The sequence below is a fragment of the Camelus bactrianus genome, chromosome 22, assembly GCF_048773025.1.
Source record: "Camelus bactrianus isolate YW-2024 breed Bactrian camel chromosome 22, ASM4877302v1, whole genome shotgun sequence".
Classification (NCBI taxonomy): domain Eukaryota; kingdom Metazoa; phylum Chordata; class Mammalia; order Artiodactyla; family Camelidae; genus Camelus; species Camelus bactrianus.
The window spans coordinates 28,729,404-28,744,368 of record NC_133560.1 but is presented as its reverse complement, the minus strand read 5'-3'; the positions used below and the strand labels follow the sequence as shown (position 1 = coordinate 28,744,368).

The following is a 14,965-nucleotide window of genomic DNA, read 5'->3' as shown; positions in this document are numbered from 1 at the left end:
AAAACCCATCGCGATAGCAGTGCATGACGGGAGTCGTAGTCCCTGCGTCGCCAGTTTTTGCCGCAATCTACTTTAGTTGGAACTACAATTCCCACAATGCACCGTGCTCACGTTTCTCCACGACTGGCCCGCGCCCTTCTGGGCGTTGTAGTCCTAATGTCACACCGTTCCTTTTCTGCCCATGGAGTGGGCCGATTTAGAGGACTACATTTCCCTGAACGCTTCCACTCGCCAACGGCACCAGGCCGCGGCAGCCATTTTGTTCCGCCGAGAAGCCCCTAAGATGGCGGCGGGGGAGACGGTGAAGGTTGCAGCCTGCGCCTCCGGGCTCTAGTCCGCCGTCTCCCCGTCCCCCAGCGGCCGGCCCATGGCCTGGTGGAGGCCCAGGCCATGGACCTCCACACCGCCGTGTACAACGCCGCCCGCGACGGCAAGCTGCAGCTGCTTCAGAAGCTGCTCAGCGGCCGGAGCCGGGAGGAGCTAGACGAGCTGACCGGCGAGGTAGCCAGCGGGGGGACGCCGCTGCTCATCGCCGCCCGTTACGGCCACTTGGACGTGGTTGAGTACCTGGTGGATCGGTGCGGCGCGAGCGTGGAGGCGGGCGGCTCGGTGCACTTCGATGGCGAGACCATCGAGGGCGCGCCGCCGCTATGGGCCGCCTCAGCCGCCGGCCACCTGGACGTGGTGCGGAGCCTGCTGCGCCGCGGGGCCTCGGTGAACCGCACCACGCGTACCAACTCGACGCCCCTGCGCGCCGCCTGCTTCGACGGGCACCTGGAGGTGGTGCGCTACTTGGTGGGCGAGCACCAGGCGGACCTGGAGGTGGCCAACCGGCACGGGCACACGTGCCTGATGATCTCCTGTTACAAGGGCCACCGCGAGATCGCCCGCTACCTGCTGGAGCAGGGCGCCCAGGTGAACCGGCGCAGCGCCAAGGGCAACACAGCCCTGCACGACTGCGCGGAGTCTGGCAGCCTGGAGATCCTGCAGCTACTGCTCGGGTGCAACGCCCGCATGGAACGTGACGGCTACGGCATGACCCCGCTGCTGGCGGCCAGCGTGACGGGCCACACCAACATCGTGGAGTACCTCATCCAGGAGCAGCCTGCCGGGGAGGAGACGCGGCCAGAGCTGTCGGGAGAAGGCCCCTCCGCCAGCCCAACGTGCGTGCAGCCCCAGGGGGCCCGCTGCTCCAGCTCCTCCCCGGAGGAACCACCGAGCGGTGAATCTTACGAGAGCTGCTGCCCCACCAGCCGGGAAGCTGCCGTGGAAGCCTTGGAATTGCTGGGAGCCACTTACGTAGATAAGAAGCGGGATCTGCTTGGGGCCCTGAAACACTGGAGACGGGCCATGGAGCTGCGTCACCAGGGGGGCGAGTATCTGCCTAAACCCGAGCCCCCGCAGCTGGTTCTGGCCTATGACTATTCCAGGGAGGTGAACACTGCCGAGGAATTGGAGGCGCTCATCACCGACCCGGATGAGATGCGCATGCAGGCCCTGTTGATCCGAGAACGTATCCTGGGTCCCTCTCACCCAGACACTTCCTACTATATCCGTTATCGTGGCGCTGTGTACGCCGACTCCGGCAATTTCGAGCGCTGCATCCGCTTGTGGAAGTACGCCCTGGACATGCAGCAGAACAACCTGGAGCCTCTGAGCCCCATGACTGCCAGCAGCTTCCTCTCCTTTGCCGAACTCTTCTCCTATGTGCTCCAGGACCGCTCTGCCAAGGGCAGCCTGGGCACGCAGATCGGCTTCACAGACCTCATGGGGGTGCTGTGCAAGGGGGTCCGGGAGGTGGAACGGGCCCTGCAGCTGCCCAAGGAGCCCGGGGACTCGGCCCAGTTCACCAAGGCCCTAGCCATCATCCTCCACCTCCTCTACCTGCTGGAGAAAGTCGAGTGCACACCCGACCAGGAGCACCTGAAGCACCAGACGGTCTACCGGCTGCTCAAGTGCGCCCCCCGCGGCAAGAACGGCTTCACTCCTCTACATATGGCCGTGGACGCGGAGACCACGAACGTGGGCCGCTACCCGGTGGGCCGATTCCCCTCCCTCCAGGTGGTCAAGGTGCTGCTCGACTGCGGGGCGGACCCTGACAGCCGGGACTTTGACAACAACACCCCGCTGCACATCGCGGCGCAGAACAACTGCCCAGCGATCATGAACGCCCTGATTGAAGCGGGGGCCCACATGGACGCCACCAACGCCTTCAAGAAGACGGCCTACGAGCTGCTGGACGAGAAGCTGCTGGCCAGGAGCACCCTGCAGCCCTTCAACTACGTCACCCTGCAGTGCCTTGCAGCCCGCGCCCTGGACAAGAACAAGATCCCCTACAAGGGCTTCATCCCCGAGGAGCTGGAGGCTTTCATCGAGCTGCACTGACCAGTTCCGAGAGGAGAAGCCGGGACGGGCGGAGCTCACCGCGTCCTCGACTGAGCACTTCCGGTGCGCGAAACGGGAGAAGGGCTCTCCCGCCTCCGCGGCCCTTCACTTCTGCAGGGACGGGAGAGGAATTAGCGAGCTGTTGGTGCTAGAAGCTTCCAGGATCACGCGCTCGGAGAGCTTTCTCCAAGAGCCCTCGCGCCCATCCTTAACTGGGAGACGATGCTCAGCCTCCCACACGTCCCGTCTGCCTAGGTTTCTGAGGATTCTGCCTTCCGACCCGGAGGCAGAGGGCTTGAAGCCATCGTCTGCCTTCCTTCCCTACCAGAAACACAAGAAGGAGCCGAGAGTCGGGTCGGTCCTCAGCCCCTTTAGCGGCCGGGTCGACACAGCCCCCGGATGCAGTGTTAGGAATGGGGGCTCTGGGGCAGAAAGTGGGAGACCAGCTTTGGCTTCTTCCTGCGCCCCCCACCACCTTGCCTGTGGGTAGGGCCCTCTGCCCGGTGCGGCCTGCCCTTTGCGTAGCGTTTGTGGTTTGCTGTTCTGTTTCTTTACCAAGTGGGCAGGTTACAGGTGCGATACAGGAGTCCTGGGGTTTGCTGCCATTTACCTTTTTTTCTTTCTTTCTTTTTTTCTTTTTAAGATTTTGGTTTGTCAAACACGATAAGTTGATTGCACCCAGCGAGGGTTTTGTCGTGCCTGAGCTGGCCACGGCGGGCAGGAGTGAGCCTCACCGTGTGAAGAATTTGATGCGGGAGGTGCCGTCCCAGGTATTGGTCCCCAGTCCAAGGGTGCCTGGACCTTTCTGAAAACGTCACTCCTTTGCCTTTTCCGTGGGCCGCCCGACTTCTAGTTCTTACTAGAAAAGAAGTATTTTTCCTAACGAGGAGCAGACCAGACCCCGAAGGAGCCGGGCCTCCCACCCAGCAAGAGCTAGCGGGTCGGCTTAGGGTTTGGTTTTCCCAGTTTCCGAGTTAAAGCCAACCGCAGGCCGCTTCCGCCTCCCAGACCGTGTCCAGGGGCCCAGGATAGGCAGCTGGCATCCCGAATGTCTGTAGCCAGTTTGTCACTGCTTGAAGGCCTGCATCTAGGGGTCCCTGAGCAAATGCCAAGTTCACTGTCACCCCAGTGTGTCAGCTAGATGAGACAGTGGGTGTGGAGAACCGGTTGCCGGCCTAGGTGGGACAACCTCAGGAGCCACTCTCCCTCCACCCAGCCCGGCAGGAGCAGCAGAGAGTTCTAGTCCTCTGCAGAGAGCTGCCCCCACAGCTCGGGGGAGGGGTCGCCCTCCCCAGGGCGTCACCATGGAAACCTTCAGAAGCCACAGCGGTCCCGCCCCCCTAAGGGAGCTAGGTCTCGTTTGGATTTGCAGTGTTAGTTAGGACGTTCTTTATTTACCAGACCAGGTTTTGCTTTCCGGCAAGGCGGGAAACGCCATCCTGCCCCCTCAAAAGCCCGGAATAAAGAAATGAGGCTGTTGATTTGAGTCTCCATGCTGATGTTAAACATCGTCGTTAAAAAGACAACATGGGTGGTAGGTGTGCGAGGTCCTGGGTTCAATCCCCAGCGCCTCCATTAAAAAAAAAAAAAGACATTGGAAGAGAGCCGCCTGGCAGTCCTGTGTCGGGTGGGTGGGGGAGAGGGTGCCTCTGAGTGTGAAAGGTCCGCACAGATGACCCCAGCCCCCCACGGAGTTTCTGTTTACATCCCAGGGCTTTGTGTTACATTTCCTTAGGAAAATATTGCTGGGGGGAAAATATTAAAACCACTGACAGTCAAAACCACCCCTGCTTTGCAGGAGGGTCACCATAGAGATGAGGATGGCTGGACCTTCAGGACAGGCTTGGAAGGATGAAAAACAGGAAGGCCCCTAACTCAGCCCTGCTTCCCCAACCCCCTGCTGGAGCCCAAGCACCCTCTGGCCCAAGCAGTCTGTCCGTGCGTTTGGTGTGCCTTCTGGGGCCACTTCAGGCTTGGGAGGAAAGCCCGCCCTGCCCCACCCCACCCCTCCCCGTTGTCCTGCCGTCTTGCTGGTGAAATTCCGGTTTCCTCCACAGTTGCACGGCCCACCTCCTCCCTCAAGGCACCGCCCCAGTAGCTGGTCACTGAGTATCTGCCACGGGCCCACTGTCCAGCAGGCAGGGTTCAGGCCCCCTGAGGCGAGCCAGGTACACCTGAGGTTGGTCACCTCCTGCATCCTTACCCTCCATGGCAGTGGGGAGGGCTGGGCCGTGGGGACCTTTCGCTTCCAGTAGTGAATTGGGTGGCGGGTTCTCCGACTCCTGGTTTCATTGGGGGCCCAACAGCGCTTCAGAGCTAACACGCACTCAGCTACAGTGTGAGTACAGGGTCATCGCCCTGAAGGAGTGGAATCTGGATCAGCAGGCGCTCTTGGCAGCCTCTCGGGAGACGCATCCATGGTCAGCATTTACCGAGCCCGACGGTGTGGCGGGCAGCGTTCCGTGGGCCTCAGCAGGCCGCCCCGCTGCTGCTCACAGCCGCCCTGCGTGCTGAGTGTCACCGCTCCCATCTTGCAGATGGAAATGAGGCTCTTGAGATTTTAGTCTCTGAGACTCGCCCGAAGAGGGAGACCAATCTGGGCCAAATGCTTTCTTCACAAGCTCACCCCTGAGAATCGTGGTTTTAGCCTGAGACCCTTGCAGGAGAGCCATCTCGAAACAAAGCTCAGACAGCTTTCCAGAGGGGGTTGACCCAGCAGCTCAAAAAAACTTAATAAATGACCTGGTTCCTCCAGGGTCCCAATGTGCCGCCAGCTCAGTGCCTTGTGCCAGCCACAGTCCTGGTGTCCCCCAGACTGGACCAGTCACAGGAGCCCAGGAGTGGGTTGTGCTGATTGGGCTCAACCTGGGCCAGTGATGACCTGCAAGTTACCAGTGACCAGACAAGCTCAGAGAGGTCAAGTGGCCTGCCCAAGGCCACACAGCCAGTATGATGGCCCAGCTTGCCGACAGGAGCAGACGGAGATTCGGGGAGGGGTTTGCCCAAGCCTGCCCAGCTGGGAAGCACTGGGGTCAAGGCTGAGAGTCAAGGTCAAGGGTGTCACAGTGTAGCCCGCCCCACCGGTGGAAGCCACCACCCCACTCACTGTCACTTCCCGCCCCACTTCCTGCCTCCACAGAACTGACATCAGGGCCTAAAGTTCTGCTCATTGGCTTGTCTACTTGGTTAATGCCTTTCTGAGGCCTTCTGGGGCTTGGGGAGGGTCTGTGTTGGTCCCCACTGAGTGACCCATATATTGAGTGAGTCAGTGAATCCTTCTTGCCTCCAGGAATTCCAGTCCCCATCTAACAACCTGGGGCAGTAACCGGGGACACAGGGAGCAGCCCCTGATGGCTTTGCCACACATAGAGCCCACCGCCCCCCAGGGATTCCAGGGCTGTCACCTGAGCAGTGTTTACAGGGAGCAGAGCGTCCCGGCCTGAGGTTAAAGATAGCACCGCTCAGGGAGTCACGTCACAGGCCAGAAAGGCGAGATGACCAGCCCCTCAGATGGTGCCATTTGGCCGGTGCTGCAGGGCACTGACTCTGTCCCTGAAGAAAGATTGGACGGGGGTGTGGATACTTCAGGAGATTCAGTCAGGACTGGACAAAGGGTGGTTCCACCCAGTGGTTGCCACAACATGTGTTAGGCAAGACCCAGCCCACATGCCAGCAGCACTGCTCCTCCTGCAAGCGGAGAAGTGTGCCCTCCCCTGCCCCCAGCACCTGTGTTTCTTGTAGGTTGCAGAAGAGACAGTGACCCTCAGCATTGAACGGGACATTTGAGATCCCCCAGTGCAACCCTCTCCCCCTTCTATTAAAAGCCCATTAAGCAATGGACTAGAGCTGGTGTCACCCCCTCCATGAAGCCCTCCCAGATCATCATCAAAAGTGCAGCCCCAGACAGCCTCCACCACATCTCCTTGTGTACTTCCTTCTTAGCCCTCATAATCTTAACCCCTGCATTGCCTTTTGTTGCTTGCCGGCTTACTGTGTCCGTTCTGGAGAGTGTTAAACACACAAGCTCGCTTCTTGCTGTGTCCCCAGCCCCTGGAATAGGTCCTGACTCGCAGTCATTCATTAAGCCACCGGAGGCCTGTGTGACCGGATCAGAGCGAGGGAAGTGCAGGAGAAGCTGGGGGACACGGGGAGATGGTGCAGGGTCTTTAGACCCTGGAGAGCCATTTGGGTTTTATCCTTAGGGTGACAGATGGCCAAGACAGAGTTTCTTGCCCAGGAGGGACATGACCTGCTTTAAGCCTTGAGATCACTCTGGCTACAACTGGAAGAACGGATTGGAGTGAGGTCGTGGGACAGAGAGAAGTGGACAGGTTTCAGATCTACTTTGGAATAGGGCTGGCAAGACTTGATGAATTGGTTTGGGGAAGGAGAGGAGCCTAAGATGGACGCTTTGGTTTTGGGCCAGAGCCAGTAAGGGATGGATGATGGGGCTGTTTAATGGGCTGGAGGAAAATGTAGCAGAATTTGTGACTCTAGGGCCTAATGGGAGTCCCACTGTAGCTGCCTCATTCACCTGGTACCCAGGAAAATGCCTGGCATGTAGTAGGAGCTCAATCAGGATGTGTTGACTAAAGGAAGACTCAGTCCCAGGGTGGGTAGGCCTTTAGTTGCTGAAGTGGCTTAACATTGAAATCTAAAGGGTCTTAAACTCAGAAAGAACTCTGGGCTGGCAGGTTACAGAGGTGAGTGACCCAGCTTCAGTCAAAGAAGTCACAAAGGAAACTAGAAAATACTTGGAACTAAACATACAATACGACATATGAAAATGTATGCAGTGCAGCTAAAGCAGGGCTTAGAGGGCAATGCATAGCTTTAAATGCTTGCACTAGCTGACAGGAGAAACAGGATCTGCAAATTATGGCCCATAGGCCAAATCCAGCCTCATTTTTGTAAACGAAGTGTTACTGACAAAGCCACACTCCTGTGCTTACATCATCCATGTGGCAGCTTTCATGCTGCAGGGGCAGAATGGAGCAGATGGAACAGAGACCATCTGGCCCCCAAAGCCTGAAATATTTACTGTTAACCCTTTACAGAAAATGTATGCCAATGCCTGATCTAAATTTTCACCTTAGGAAGCTAGAAAACTCAGCACAAATTAAACCCAAAGAATAAAGAGTGGAAATCAATCAAATAACACAGATAAATGATTAAAAAAAAAAAACAACAACAACAATGAAACCAAAAGCTGGTTCTTTAAAAAGTTGAATAAAATTGGGTGAAATGCATGTGCTGGTGGGCGTTAAGGGTGGGGTTCTGGATTTGCCCCTGGGGCCACCACCTTGCATGCAATCAATCCTAATTTATTCCAGTTTCCTCATTCAGAGAAGGCGCATAATCACGGGGGGGGGGGGGGGGGCGGGCAGCGTGGAGTGGTGGTTTAGGACACAGGCCATGTGACCTTGGGAACATCACTTCCCCTCCCTGAGCCTCAGTTTCCTCATATGTAAAATGGGGTCAATGGTAACAGCTGCCTACCAGCATCACATGGACGATCAAATTAGTTTACCCACGGATTTATTGGAATGTGTCTCACGGAACAAAGCATCGCTAGGCTCCCTGCTCCCAACATCTGAGTTCAAAGCTGTTAATACTGAAAATGACCCAAGTTTAAAAGTAAAGGCAAGTTTGTATTTTTTTTCCCAGTCTTTTACTGAGGTAAATTTTACCAGTTCAGTGGCTTTTAGTATCATCTCAAGGTTGTGCAACCATCACCACTATCTAATTCCAGGAGAAAGGAAAAGGAGTTGTTTTTAAAACCTGTTTGCGGGGGAGGGTGTAGCTCAGCAGAAGAGTGCATGCTTGCATGCATGAGGTCATGGGTTCTATTCCCAGTACCTCTGTTAAGTAAAAAAATAATCATAAGTAAACCTACCCTCCCTGCCCCAAAAATAAATAAAATAAAACCTGTTTAGTACTTTTCTTTCAAGGACTCAAGGAGTAGAAAAGAAACTAAGTAAATGAGAGGGCAGATGTCCAGCAAAGATGCTGAGCACAGCAGACAGGTAAGAAAGTTTAGGAAGCAGCAGGGAACCCCCAGAGAGCATGATGGCCTCGAAGGATGGAGGGGAACCCAGCAAGGGGTGGGGATGGACACAGCACCCATGAGGGGTCTGAGGGACCCCAGGGAGTCTCAGGGAAGACAGAGATTGTGCCAGACCCCCCAAGAGGTCAGGCAGTTCCTTTCCTTGGGAAGAGAACAATTTTTTCAAAACTTCCCTTGGAAATTGGAAACCCTGGGCGCCTCCCAGGGCTATAAAAAGGTGGTGTCCACTGACCAGGTTAAAAATAAAAGATCCCCACCCAGGGGCATTTCAGGTTGGGAGGAAACACTGTGTAAGCCAGGCAGGGGTAGGACTTGCTGTGTGACCAAAGGCAGGTGTCCGCCCTCTCTGGGCTCTTGTCCCCAACAGCATTAGACAGGACAATTTCCAAATACCCAGTTAATAGGGATGTTTATACCGCTGCTGATATTATTTACAGAGTTTGTAAGCAGCAGGGAGGGTTGCCTTTGGCAAGGCCCGGAACTTGGCACTCTCTGGGGGTCCTGCCCCTCTGGGCTCTCTTAATAAGGAGACCCTCCTCAGCCCTGTCAAGGGGAGGGGCTGGAACCGTTGTCCGACAGCGCCCCCTGGTGGCAGGGAGTGCTCATCACAGCATCTTCTGGATCCTCCCAAATAAAGCAAGCATTCTTTCTCTCCAGGACCCGTAACACAGGTCCTGTACCGAGGTGGACCACACTGGCTTCTCCTCACCCTTCCAAGGCGCCATGCTCCCTCCCACCACGCAGTCTTTTGCTGGGCTGTGCCCCCCACCTGGAGTACTCTTCCTCCCTGGAGTGATCCCTTCTAGGAAGCCACCCACAGCCAATCTCCCCTCCTTCAGCACCGTCCCCCATCACACCCAGGACGACCTCGGCAGTAACCACTTAGTGTCATGTCTCCCCAGCTGATCTGTGAGCCCTGTGGGGTCAGAAACACGGTCTGCTTTAATCAGCAATGTGTCCCCTAGGGGGCAGCATTGTAGCTCAAGTGGTAGAGTGCATGTTTAGCATGCACAAGGTCCTGAGTTCAATCCAGCCTCCTGTAAAAACAAATAAACAAAACTACCCCCCCCCAGAAAAACTAATGAAAAAAAGCACACACACGCACACGAAAACGTGTTCCCTGAAATTAAAGATGATTTTAAAAAATGGAAAGATACCCCCTTTTTTTGTTTCCCAGTGTAGGTAAGTTACGTTTACACTATACCAGAGTCTATTCAGAGTGCAATAGCATTAAGTCTTTTGAAAATGCCCTTACCTTCATATAAAGATACTTTCTTGCTGAAAGATGCTAATCTTCATCTGAGCCTTCAGTGAGCCCTAATCCTTCTGCTGGTGGAGGCTCCTACCTCGATGCTGGTGGCCGCTGACCCATCAGGATGCTGCTGTCACCGAATGCAAGTGTGTGTGCCTGATGCACAGTGAAGCCAAAAAACGCTGAAATGTTGGGAGTTTGAAGTGGAGAATGGTTCATTGCTGAGCCAAGCAAGGAGAACATTAGCTCGTGCCCAAGAAACCACGAACTCCCTGAAGAGTTTCAGCTGAGCATTTTTAAAGGCTAGTGGAGGGAGTGGTGTCCCAGCGTTGGCGATCAGCTGTGCACAGTTCAGATTGGTTGATGGTGATCAATCCTTAGGCACCAGGAAGGTCTGGGGGCTCATAATTATTAACTAGTTCATTTCTCCCATTTGGTGTTGGGGTTTAGCACCTGAAAAACTCAAGTAATCTGCATGAGAGACTGTTCTCCGGGTGCTTCAGGGCGGAGCTTCAGCAGAGGATAGGGGGGTGGGCTCTGGCCCAGGGGCTCCTGCTTGGTTACAGTGGTCGCTGAAGGTCTGGGCAGCTGCGGCAATTTCTTAAACTTAGACAGCAGAGGAATTTGGTGCATCCATTGACTCTTCCTTTCAGGAACGATTTCTGTGTAGTGGACAACGATGTTTGATAGCATTTCACCCACAGGAGAACTTCTTTTGAAATTGGAGTCCGTCCCCTCAAACCCTGCCGCTACTTTATCCACTAAGTTTACGTCACATCCTAAATCCTTGGTTGTCATTTCAACCATCTCGACAGCACCTTCACCAGGAATAGATTCTATGTGTCCAGGAAACACACCCCCTCCCTGAGAGCTTCACCCTGAGATTATAGCACTTCAGTCACATCTTCAGGCTCCATTTTGAATTCTAGGTCTTTTGCTGTTTCCACCGCATCTGCAGTGCAAGACTGAAGTCCTGAGCCCCTCAAGGCATCTGGGGGTTTGAAGTCAACTTCTTCCCAAGTCCTGCTACTGTTGACGTTCTGACCTGTTCCCAGGAATCACGGGTGGGATTAACGTTCTGACCTGTTCCCAGGAATCACGGGTGGGCTTAATGGCATCTAGCTTTTAATTTAAAGTGAGAGACGTGTGACTCCTCCCTTCACTCGAACACTTAGAGGCCATTGTAAGGTTACTAATTGACCTAATTTCAATGTTGTTGTGTCTCAGGGAGTAGGGAGACCAGAGAGGAACGGCCAGTTGGTGGGGCCGTCAGAACACACACACATTTATTAGTTAAGTTCACTGTCTTATATGGTGCCCCAAACAAGTACAATAATAACATCAAAGATCACTGATCTCAGATGATCATAACAAACAGAATCATAATGAAAAAGTCTGAAGTATTGTGAGAATTACCAAAAGGTGGCACAGAAACACGAAGCGAGCAAATGTTGGAAAAATGGCACTGATAGACTTGCTCGACACAGAGTTGCAACAACCTTCAATTTGTAAAATTGTGCAGTATCTCCGAAGCACAATAAAGTGAAGCAGAATATCAAGGTATGCTTGTTCATTTACTGAGCGCCTACTGTGTGCCAGGCATAGGATCCAGCCATGAAGTCAGACAGAACTTGCATCCTCAAAAAGAAGGCCAATAACAATGAGTGCAATGAATAAGTGATTTATATTTATCCAAAAGTGCTAAGTGTTATGGAAAAATAGCAGAATCAGGGAGCTTGGTGCGATTGTAAATGAATTTTAAATGGGGTGTTCAGATAAGCCTCCATTGAGAGACTGACGTTTGAGCAAAGATCCGGAGGAGGGGAGGAAGGGAGCTATGGAGGAATCTGGAGGAAAGACACACCAGGCAGTGTGCACAGCACATGCAAAGGCCCTGGGGCAGGACTGTGCCTGGTACGTTGGAAGGACAGCAAGGAGGCCTGTAAGGAAGCAGAGTGAGCGAGGGAGAGGGAGGGAGGAAGGGAGGGCAAGGAGGGGATGGGGCAGGGCCTTGTGGGCAGTGGGGAGAATTTAGGCTTTTACCCTAATGGGAAGTGGGAGCCCTGGAGGGCTGTGGACAGAAGAGGGGTGGGGCCTGACTCAGGTGCGGGGAGGACAGTCCGTGGTTGGGGGCAAGGGTGGGAGTCTGAGTCAGGGAGCAAGTGACCTTGCTGGTCCAGGTGGGGGCAGAAGAGGGGAGAGAAGTAGGTGGATTCTGGACGGATTTTTGAAAGCAGAAGCAGGAGGAGTGGCTGACAGATCAGTGGAGGGTGACTCCCAGATTCTAGCTGAGCAACTGCAAGGACGGAGCTTCCATCAGCCAGGATGAGACGTGGGAGGAGCAGGTTTGGGGAGATGGTCAGACACAGCGTGGCAGCGTGGAATGTGTGACCCCCGTAAGCCCCTGCTCCACGCAGAGACATCAAGGGGCAGCTGGACCCCACGCCTGGAGCTCAGGGGAGGCCCGGGCTGGAGACAGGACTGTGGGTATCATCGGGGCATAGACCAGGTTGGAGCCCCGAGAGTGGACGAGGCCGCAGGGAAGGAGCGGGTTTGGAGGAGGAGAGAGGCGCAAGGGGTCCAGGAAAGGTAGGAGGGAGGGTGGGGGCGTATGGGACCTGGGGAACCTGTGAGGACAGCGTTTTTAGGAGGAGGGGGAGGAGGACAAAAAAGTGACCACTGGACTTAACAAGTCAAAGGTACCAATGACCTTGACCAGGGTAGTTTCTGCAGGCTCGGGGGAAGGAGGTCTGATGAGATAATTAGACGGGGTTGAGAGGGTGCGTGTTCCAGAGGACTTTGTAAACCCTGGAGCAAGCCCTGCAGGAAAACCCCACCCTGGCCCCTCTCCGAGCTGACCCCCCCTTCCAGAAGGCCCTTTATTTGCGTAGGCAGAAGAGTCAGGAGGTGCCGCTGGGCAGCCTGCAGAAACTTCCTCCTTCTCTGTCCACTGGACTTCCAGGTTTCTGAGAAGGCCCCGCCTGGCCAGGGTCTGGATCATGGTAACCCTGGACTCCTACCCAGCCCAAGCTGCAGCCGCGCATGTGCTGTGTGACGCTGGGCAAAGCACTACCCTCTCTGGGCCTTGAGAGCCAGAGAACATTTGTAAAAGATCTAAACATGTCAGAAAGACATCATTCTAAGCAAGGACAGAGCTACTGACCTCTGTAAAGAAACCATTTGTTATTTATTCAAGTTTCAGATTTTTAATTTTTCAAAAAATTTCCCCCTATTTTTCTTTACAGCTGTTTGGCCTAGAGGGGACATGGGACTTCCCCAGGAAACACCCTAGGCCCACAGGGCCACGTGAGCCAGGCTGGCCTCCCAGCTGGTGGCAGCCACCAGGGGGCGCTGGGGCAGCTGAAATTGTGTCTGAGCCCCAACGCCAGGGAATGGTAGCCTGTCTGAAGTGCCCTGTCCTACGTGGTCTCCCTTCCAGGCCTTTGCCCATGCTGTGCCCATCCCCAGGGACACTTTCCCCTGCTGATGGCTCATTCCGACTTAGGCCTCAGGTGTCAGCTTACTTCCTCTTTCCAGAAGACTCTCTTAATCCCCCCAGGCTGGTCAAGGTTCCTCTTTGGGCCTCCTCAGCCGCTATACACTTCATTACAGGCCTGATGGCCTTGTAACTGTCTCTGGCATTGGACCATGAGCCCTGAGAAGCCAGAATGGGGTTGTCTTGGGTCACCTGAAGAGGTGAGCACTCGGTCATCCCTGTATCCCCAGGGCCTGTACACAGTAGGAGCTCAATAAATGTGTTGGTTGGCTAAATGGATGGAGGAATCCACATGCTCTCCACTCACTGCCCAGCGAGCTCCATGAGGACAGGGACTAGGTCTGTGGGCCCAGCGCACAGCATATAGGCGCATACAGTAGGTGCTCACTACTTGTTTGTCAAAAGGATTCACTTATCATGCTTCTTCATTTGATGACTTGTTCGCGGTTCCTTTCCCTCTGCCTCTGCCTCTGATTGAAAAGAGAGCAGGGGAATAGGTTGTATCTGTCTTAGAACCCCTACTGCACCCATACCTGGGACAATCCTGGCACACAGTAGGAGCTCAATAAATGTTGGTCAGCTGAACAAATGGCCTGTTCCCCGCCACTGTCCGGTGAGTGGCAGCTGACTCAAGCCTCAGTGATCTGAAATCATGCTTCTACAACCCCACCCCTCCCCACTCCACTGCACCCCAACAGGGAACCCTATTTCCCCAGGTTTCACTTCACGGCGGGGAGGCCCAGAGCGGAGCCCTGACAAAACCTGAGTCAGCAACTGAGACAGCAAGCGATGCATGTCGGCCCGGGTGACTCACACTCGGCCCGCCCTGTGGGGTGGCTGGTGGTGGAGGGAAGGCCATGGCAAGTCAATGTTCAAATCACATACTATTGGGTGGGAGGAGGCCTGCAGCTTCCTGGCTCCCTTGGTCCAAATATGGCCTTCCTGGGCCCGCCTTCACCCTCTCCCTTGGAAATCTGGCTACTTAATTGCAATCTCATTTCCGATCTGGGCGAGTTTGGGGACCAGAATTCACCTCTTCCGGCCTCAATTTTTCCCATCAGTAAAATGAGACCAACAATAGAAGCTTCTACTTAGGGGGTCATTTTTGAAGATTAAAATACATTTAGATACTTAAAATCTCCAGAATCGATAGATGGTGAGTGCTCAACAAATATTAATTTTATTCTTACTCTCAAAAGGCCTGTGACCCCAAGAAAGATGAATCCCCTTCAGGCTGGGTCCGCACTTAATGAGCGCTTACACTGCCTGGTATTTCAGTGCTAACACACATGATCTGCCAGCCACCTTGAAACAATGACATCATAAACCCATTTCTCAGATGAGAAAGCAGAGTCTCAGAGAAGTGAAGGCACTTGCTCAAGATCACGCAGTGCAATCTGAGCCCAGCCTTGGTAGGAGCATCAAGGCAGATACCCCCCCCCCAAAAAAAAGGACTGCAGAAGAATCAGCTAAAATGTACCCCCAGTATCTTTTCTCTCCACCTTCTCTGGCATTAGAACCAACACTTTTGGCAAAGCACATGTCCCATTAGAAGACTACATTTCCCAGCTTCCCTTGCAGCCAGAGATGGACCACGTGACTACATCCTGACCAATGAAACAAGAGCAAATGTGCACAACTCCGGCTTATGCCGTTCAATGGAAGACTGGCTTCTCCCTTCCTGTTCCCTTTTTTTTGGCAATAATAGCCACGTTTTTTATCTTGACGAATGGCAGGGCAGAGGCCTCCCAGAGGACAACGGTGC

General features: G+C 54.4%; 1 protein-coding gene across 1 annotated transcript; it reads left to right on the top strand.

The window, feature by feature from the left end:
* Nucleotides 1–257: 257 nt before the first annotated feature.
* Nucleotides 258–3,866, top strand: FEM1A (fem-1 homolog A). The gene has a single exon (XM_010966740.3). The coding sequence runs from the start codon at nucleotides 391–393 to the stop codon at nucleotides 2,383–2,385; it is 1,995 nt and encodes a 664-aa protein (XP_010965042.1). The 5' UTR covers nucleotides 258–390; the 3' UTR covers nucleotides 2,386–3,866.
* Nucleotides 3,867–14,965: the final 11,099 nt, after the last annotated feature.